General features: G+C 35.3%; 1 protein-coding gene across 1 annotated transcript in view; it reads left to right on the top strand.

The window, feature by feature from the left end:
* SESTD1 (SEC14 and spectrin domain containing 1) overlaps positions 1–9156 on the top strand; it is a 59214-nt gene that overhangs the window by 24291 nt on the left and 25767 nt on the right. The window contains exons 5-6 of the mRNA XM_015823533.1: positions 3734–3842; positions 5598–5688. Of these exons, the coding sequence (XP_015679019.1) occupies positions 3734–3842; positions 5598–5688 (200 nt within the window). The remainder of the gene's footprint in view (positions 1–3733; positions 3843–5597; positions 5689–9156) is intronic.

Here is a 9156-nt window from a genome sequence, read left to right as displayed (position 1 = left end):
GCTCTAATTCTATTTCCAACATTAAAATTCTCCCCTCTTCATCCGAATATATTAATTTTGATTTTATTTTTTCTTTGACATATATAGCAATTCCTCCTTTCTTGTTTTGTGCTAATGTTGTGTATAGTGTTCCTAATTTTACATTCTCTAGTAGTTTTCTATAATCCTTTTTTATATGAACTTCCTGAAGACATATCACTGAGTCATTTCATCTTCCTCCACCTGCAGTTTATAATTGGCTGAATTCCTATTTCATGAGAGAAGTAGAGGTAAGGCAATATAACAGAGTTGGAAGGGACCTCAAAGGTCTTCTAGTCCAACCCCTTGCTCAAGCAGGAAACCCTATACCATTTCAGACAAAGAGTTGTCCAGTCCCTTCTTAAAAGCCTCCAATGATGGAGCAACCACAATATCCAGAGGCAAGTCATTCCACTGATTAATTGTTCTAACTGTCAGGAAATTTCTTCTTAGTTCTAAGTTGGCTGTCTCCTTGATGATGATGATTTTGAGGATGATGAGGCCTGCAAAATCTTTGCAGTTTCAGATATAAGGATGTAGAAACTTAAGCAGGGGAAATTTGACTAACTAGATATGCTTTATTGAAATTTTGGGAAAATTAATACAGCTCAAAAGAAGAAATGTTTATTTCTTTCTCATTTGGGTAGTAAAATTTTCTTCACCTGCTGAAAATTATAGAGAAATTATAGAGAAATCAATATAGGTAGTCCTCGACTTATGACCACAACTGGGAGCAGAATTTCCATTGCTAAGAAAGAAAGTTAGTTAGTGGGCGGTGCCCAATTTTACGACCTTTTTGCCACAGTTCTTCAGCAAATCAATTCAGTTAAATGAATCCGGCTACCCCCAGTGATCTTGCTTGTTGACTGTGAAGGTCGCAAACAGCGATTACATGATTCTGGGATGCTACAGCTGTCATAAATACACAACTGGTTGCCAAGTGTCCAAATTTGGATCACATGACTTAAAGGGATGCTATGACAGTTGTAAGTGCAAGGACTGGTTGCAAGTCGCTTTTTTTCCGGTGCCATTATAACCTTGAATGGTCATTAACTGAATGGTTGAGCATTGAGGACTACCTGCATTACTATTTGTTCCCATCTATTTGTTCAGAATAAATAATTTATGCTAGCTTATAGAGTTGAATTTAAGTATCAGAGAATAAATTTTCTTTATTAGGGGTCTCAAACCTTTATCACATGTATGCAGCCCTCCAAATAACTTTCTACTACCACAACAATATTTTATAGTCAAAAGATTTTGCTCAGGAAAATCAGGGTACTGAATACCATAAAGATATGTAGACTGGACCACAGGAAGCACTCTTCAGAAGAGCAACTCAATGACAGCAGCTTCACAGCTCATCCCAGCCTGACCGAATAGATTTTCCAGCAGCTGTGGGGTTTAGTTGGCTGGGCTGAGCATTTGGTCTGTTACTCTAAGCAGCATCACTTTCCAGGAACCCTTATTTGCTCTTGAATTTCAGAGTGGGTGAGTGCTACTTCTGAAGCAACCCTGGGCCCTTCTACAGGGAGATGAGGTTGGCTTCCCTAATGGAGAGGAGAAGAACTCATCTGAGGGCCAGTTCTGGTTGTCCCAGTGCAAGAGTCTTTTCCAGACAGGGAGAGAGAAGAAAAGGGAAAGATACAAGGAAAGAAAGATCTGTTCCTTAAGTAGAGAGAAGAAGAAAAAAAGGACAATTTGAAGAGCTCTTGCTTCAAGGATGGGATTCTTGATTAAGTCAACTGAGTTATGATCTTGACAAAGTGTCTATGTGAAAAGGCTTTGTCCTGTGCCTTTTTCAGAGTTAAAAAATTACACATTTATGTTTAATGGCATAATGTGATACTCTTCATTTTCAACTCACACAAGAGACTTTTGTATCAGCATGCAAAAGAGCTTCAGTGTTGCAGCCCTTGGGTTAATGAATTAGTCTTTATGTGGCACTCATGACATTTTGAGTTTGAGACCCCTGTGCTCATGGAAGGTTAGCATGTTGTAAGCAGAAGAGTTCTCCTTTATTAAATGTTACAATTTATATAATGGAACTGAGGGTAGAAGTGATTTTTCACTAGAGCCCTCAAATGGATTATTTCTAGATGTGTCAAAGTGGATGCCTACAAAGGATATGCACAGAGTGCTTTTTTCTTCTGTGCAATCATTATTATTGGTCACTTAGTGAATCATATTAATAAAATCAGAATCGTGAGGAAATCATAATGGTAGAAATACGTTATAGCAGTGTTTCTCAACCTTGACAATTTTAAGGCATGTGGACTTCAACTCCCAGAATTCCACAGCCAGCAATGCTGGCTGTGGAATTCTGGGAGTTGAAGTCCACATGCCTTAAAATTGTCAAGGTTGAGAAACACTGCGTTATAGAGTTTTAAATGTTTGAGGTTGTAATTATCTATCTTCTGTGAACTTCACAGCATTTCCTTTTTGAGCTTTAAAAAATTCTCTGTACTTATACCTGTTTCAGCATGTCCTTTAAAATTCTGTGAAGAAGTCATTAGTTTGAATAAACTATGCTGAAATATATTTGAAAAGAAAGACTCGTTCTCGTCTCACAATCCTGAAGCTGTATGTAGGAGCTATAATCTGATTTTCTTGCCGATTTATGATATATCCCGTCATGGATGAACTTTTTATTTTTACTTGTAGGTACAGAGATCTGCTTTCTTTAACTGAACACATTTTATTGGGGTATAAAATTTCATGGGCTGCAGTTCACATCATAAAGTTGAAGCCACAAAAGTTTATGTAATGATAAATGTATTCATAATTAAGGTATTACAAGATTCTCTGTTATTTATTTATTTATTTATTTTACAACTGCAGCATAGTTGTTCTAGAACATTGATACTGTGTGCTGTGTTTATTTAGACTTTCATCTGTACTTTGATCATTATTACATGTTGATTATTGCATTAACGAGAACACAGCGTATTCCAAGGAAGATTTTAAATCTTCAGGATAAAGAAATTTGTGGAACTCCCTGGGTTTAATCTGCCAAACTCCCTAAGCTAAAAAAGCTGTGTTTCTTTCTCTCCATTGCCCCACCCACCACTTTATTTTCATTTTAATCTTTCCAGTTTCTCATGAGGCCCAAAGCTTTTTCCTTCCTGTCAGACAGACATGAGCTTCTTAAATGCAAGCAGCATTTGTTTCTGTTTCAGCATTGGACTTCTAAATCATGTGTTAATAGCTAGTCATTGAGAGTTAGAGATTCTTTATAATTTCCACTTATTACTTATGTATGACATTGATGATTAATCATTTAGTCATTCAAACCGTGTTTCTTATTATAACAGCAATTTAAACAGAACATAATTTGCAACATGGGTGGTTTTGATACATATAGACACATAACATCTCTGATCTTTTGTTATTTATTAGTACTGTATTAGGTTGGCTTCAGTGGCATTAGCTACATTCAATTCTTTCTCCTTATGAAGTTCCCGGGTCTCCCAAATATGCTCTGGATAATGTAACCCTTATGGATGATGCAGAGATCGAGAGAGAAATGAAACTCAGGTTCCTTGAATGGAAATCAATTCCTGCCTATAATTAATAGCCAAAGGACACAATTTCAATGCAGTACTTCAATAGTACCATTCAGTTTTGAAAATATACATTTAGTTCGAAATATATTAGGTAATAGTAAATAACTATTGTTAATTGTTTTTTAACCATTTCATCTATATTTTTGTAGGTGGGAAAGACAGAAGAAGTGGCCTCATTCTGACAATTCCATTATGCCTTGAACAAACAAATATGGATGAATTGAGTGTCACCTTGGACTATCTGTTAAGTATTCCAAGGTGATTTTTTTTAAAGACTTATAGTGACATGGTGTAACCTTCAGCAGTCATTTTATCAGTCTTGGATATTTTCACTTAATTTTCTTTTCTTCCATGGTAATTTTTTTTGCAAGATCTATGGCTGGTATAGTCTGTCTCACATTCAGAACCTCTCACCATCTTTGTATCCTTCATTTATTCTTTCACTCTTAGCTTATAAACAATCAGTAATGTTTTTAGATTTATATTCATTCACTTTAACACACACAGACACACAGACAGACACACAGACAGACAGACATAGACACATCCCTACACCCCTGAATAGACTTGAATTTAAACTGTTTATTTGAAACAAACAACTTTATCTAGGCAGATACTAATCAGTCACACTTTCATTCATATTTTTAATTCTAAATTAAATTTTGAAATCAAAAATTAAATTATTTTCTCGTTCCTCATCTTATTCCCATTTATCCATTTACATAGATAATAGAGTAATATCTTCTCTAGATTGCATTCATCCAGATTGTTTCACAATTTTCCCCAAAGCTACAGCCCAGTTATTTCATTGTGACATTTATCACAACTTTACATGTGCGTGTCACCAGTGCATGAAGTCCTGTTTTGATATATAGCCTCAACAGTATAGATGACTAAATTCAGACTTGTTAATTAAGCCTATGCTTTAGCTTCCATATATTTATCTACTCCTATCCATAAGATCAGATCACCTTCATTCACATCATTTATATCCCATTCCTTTTAGTTTCACAAATACACATTATTTTTATTTCATGTTTCTTACATATATCATGAGATGTTTTCATAAATATTGATATCCACTGTCCATTATGACTTTAATGAATCAAGACTTTCATGTAACATTTTTTATATTGGAAAGGAAAAGTATAAACTAGGTTTTCAACTTTTGTTGAGTCTGTGATACATGTACCATTCTTGCTAACAGTAGGAACAGTACTAGTCAGTATAGGCATGATTTAGGTAATTATACAAATTTTGCCAGAAACAAATTTCATTTTCTCATCAAGTATGCTAAAACTATGCTGTGCAGGATATCTAAAACTATTTTGCAAGTAAAATTACCATTACCCATGTGCCAGCAACTAGGACATGCATTCAGTTATGTTGTTAATTTTGTAAATGCTTAATTATTTTTACAAAAACAACAGTGTCAGGAAAGGAGTTTAAACAGTATGAGGAGGAAACATGAAGTATGAATTGTGTGTTCTCTCTTCCAGATTGTCGTATATATAGACAATTTTCTGTTTGAATAGTTGGTACACATAGAGCAGCCAACCTTTACATACCAAAATGGCATCTTCCAGCTTGCACCTAACCAGGGGACATGATCTGGCATATTGTTTTTTCTGCTCTGTTTCTGTAAAGTTGCCTTCAACTATTCCCAGCCCATTAATGAGATAGTACTTCCATAGTTGGCTGTACTTCAGCCAGTTCTGTCTCCAGGCAATACAGTTTTAATAAAACTGAGGATAACTCATAACTTTTGTTCTTCATTAGAATTAATAAAAGGAAAGGCAAAGCAGGTGAAAAAGCAGATTTTGGATCAAGTGATTTTCCCTCTGAAAATTCTTACACTATTTTTTGTGAAAGCATATTAAAAAAACACATAGACACCTGAAAAAATGTAGTTTGGCACAGGAAAGTAATAAGGTAGAATGTATCAAACATTTTTAATGCAGTGAATAAAATACATTGCCCATATATGCTTGTATATATATTTATTTTTTATAGTGAAAAGTGTAAAGCCAGAGGATTTACTGTTATAGTGGATGGTAGAAAATCTCAATGGAATGTTGTAAAGACTGTGGTGTTAATGCTACAGGTAAGAATTACTTTATGAATCTTAGCAAATAATTCAGTTTTCTGAAGTTCTTCAATATCTCACAAACTTCACACATAATGACAAACTATAATGTGGTTGGGCTTTGATTTTATAAAATAAGCAAAATGATGCATTATGTTATTTTCAATAAATCATGTTTGAAACTTTCAGTATATTTATATATTCTCAATTGTTTTAAATATAGTTTATTTTTATATCTGTGTTGTAAATGTAGATTGTATGCTAGATTGCAGGTTGCAGACTTGAACATGCAGTCTGCATCTAAATCTTCATCACATACGCAGAGAATCAGATACCCCAGCTGCTGTCTGCAGAAAATACAGGCAGTCCTCATTTAATGACTGGATGCTTAGTGACTATTCAAAATTATGATGGACACCCCCCCCCAAAAGGTACTTTTTTTGGGTGCTCAGCAACTGACCCAAATTTGTGGCCTTTTATAGCATAATGCAGGGGTGTCAAACTGCCGGCCCGTGGGCTGGTTTCATCATACCGGAGCCGCACTCACCCCATTGCCAACAATGGCAAAAAAGCTCCGATATGTCGCGCGACGTCACGTGACTTTGCGAGTTTGACATGTCTGGCATAATGTAATCAGTGGCACGTTGGCCTAGAGATGAAGATGCTTGCCTCACACTCAGGAGGTTGAGAGTTCAATCCTAAGCAGCAACAGATGTTTCTCTATCAGGGCACAAAGAGAAAATACGTGTTGTGAACTCCGTATAGGCATCCGTAAATGCTGAGCTCTATTCAGTCGCCCCAACTCCACCCCAATAAAAGAGATTACAGGGTCGTAAAAAGAAAAAAAAAGCATCCTATAATCATATAAATGCAATTTACTACTGTTTTTTGCTAGAAACTGGTGTTTATGTCTGGTCTCTATGAACAATAGGTTTGTTTAACAATCACTGCATTTGCTTTATGATTGCCTCCTGCATTTTACAACTGCCATGTTCAGTCAATGATCACCACAAAAAATATCATAAAATCAGATCGGTCACATGATGATGTGCTTAAAGACTGGCTTGACTTTATGACCATAATTCTGGGTTCAATTATGGTTATAAGTTGAGGACTGTCTGTAGATGAAAAGCTTGTTCCATTTAAAAGCAGGCAAAACCCGTTTTAACTGTTGCTGGGATAAACCGTGGATGCATTGTTTCCTACAGCATCTGATTCAAATTTGAAATTTCTAAGGACCTAGGATGTTCCTATAATTAAAGCAGAAGACCTTCTGCTTCAGTAATTCAATTTCTGTAGAAATAGATAGAATGTGCTAGCCATTAATTTTGCTAGATTTAATTTTGAGTTTCTGATTTGGTTTCCGATTCACGTTTTGTCTCATTTCTTATGTATTTCTGTCCAAGATAGGAAATGGCATACTTTAAGCTTTATTTCATCCTTGTCTCAACCTATAAATTAGGGTATTTTATTTCTTTAATGCAAAATAATATTTGAAATACCGTGAATAATATTTTTACAATATCTTTTTAGAGATTCTGAGAGATTTATAGATCACTACTAACTTGTGTTCTACCCTGAGCCCATTATTTTTATTGTTCCCTCCCCCATTTTAACCAAACTGCTGTTTTTCCACAATTTACTTAACTATAATTCTTCTTCTGTATTATGCATTCTTCTTCCGCATTCTTCTATATACATTGCATGTATGCATTTTGATATTTCAAGTTAAGGGATTTGACATTTCATTTTTTAATGTTTTTCCTTAATAAAGTTTGATTTTATCCGTTTCTGTGAGATTAATATAGTTCCCAAGAAAAGGCTACATCCTATAGAGATAGATGGCAGCAAAAGTAACTATCAAACTGCTGTTCCAAAATAGAAAGTGGGCAGCATGTCGAAATTCATAGGGCTTCTAGTTTGAGCTCTCAGCTTTCCATGCCACCGGCTTAGCCCTGCTACAACCTTTATCAGAATTTTGGCTTAGTCTAGGTCAGTGTTTCTCAACCTTGACAATTTTAAGGCATGTGGACTTCACAATGCTGGCTGTGGAATTCTGGGAGTTGAAGTCCACATGCCTTAAAATTGTCAAGGTTGAGAAACACTGGTTTAGGTATTATATTTTCTGGGGTTTATGTATATATTTATAATTTCTTATGGGTTCTGGGAGAAGAAATTGAAAATTACTTAACCATATTAAGAAACGATTACTTTGGTTGTCTGTAAAATTGACTTTGGATTAATTCCAGGTTGTTGAGCATACTGGACTTGAAACAATTCTTAGGTTAATAGTAAGCACAAACTCATGAAGTTTTCCTGGAAAGAGTAATAAACCATTGTCAGTGTCATGTTTATAACATTTAAGAGAACATTTAACAGAACCTGTGGTCTCTATAATATGCACCACTTTCATGGGTTCCCAGTACTTCTCATTTTACATTCTGGTCTGCAAAGAATATCTTGTAGTTTATGTAGGATTTTAACAATTCTCCATAATTATCACCAAAGCTACAACATTCTTTGTGTTTTTAATCTATTGCTTTTGTAAGATAGCAATAGCACTTAAACTTACTGTATATACCGCTTCACAATGCTTTATAGCCCTCTCTAAGCAGTTTACAGAGTCAGCATATTTCCCCCCCCCCAACAATCTGGGTCCTCATTTTACCGACTGGAAGGATGGAGGGCTGAATCAAACTTGAGCTGGTGAGACTCGAACTGCTAAACTGCTAGCAGACGGCAGTCAGCAGAATTAGCCTGCAGTACTGCATTCTAACCACTGCGCCACCAAGCCTCTTTGAAATAGTCCGTTTCAAGACTCAATTTTTAGGTATCTTTTACAACAACAATAATAATAATAATAATAGAGTTGTAAGGGATCTTGGAGGTCTTCTAGTCCAACTCTCTGCTCAGGCAGGAAACCTTATACCATTCCAGACAAATGGTTGTCCAGTCTCTTCTTAAAAACTTCCAGTGTTAGAGCATTCATAACTTCTGGAGGCAGGTTGGTTCCACTGTTTAATTGTTCTAATTGTCATAATATGGGCATTATGTTTGTTATACGTTTTAAAAAGGATGGATCCTAAAAATAAGTAGAAATAAAAGCAGACCCATGAGAGAAAAAGAACTCTAGGAAGAAGTAGGCAGAAGGTGAAGTTCCAGCAGAATTTTATTAGCCCTTTTTTATTCTTTATTCAACTTCATTCAAATGACTTTCCTTGGCTTTATGAAAATCTTTAACAGATGTTGACTTAATGAAGTTTGACATTTTGATCTCAGACCATTTGTATTAACTGTCAAGATACAATGCTTCTTTCTTTTTTTAAACTTGGAGGATGTATGCTGTCATAATCATTAAATAATAAGTGATTGTTCCTGCTATCCGCCTATTTAATGTTACATATATATTCACTTAGAGACAAAACTGAGAAATAACTTCACAGGAAGGGGAAACAGTTGTGAAGCATGACCTCTTAATGGTGAATA

Source organism: Protobothrops mucrosquamatus, unplaced genomic scaffold, assembly GCF_001527695.2.
Source record: "Protobothrops mucrosquamatus isolate PMUCROS unplaced genomic scaffold, P.Mucros_1.0 scaffold1905, whole genome shotgun sequence".
Taxonomy (NCBI): Eukaryota; Metazoa; Chordata; class Lepidosauria; order Squamata; family Viperidae; genus Protobothrops; species Protobothrops mucrosquamatus.
The sequence above is the reverse complement of the archived record's forward strand: the minus strand, read 5'-3'. Positions and strand labels throughout refer to the sequence as shown.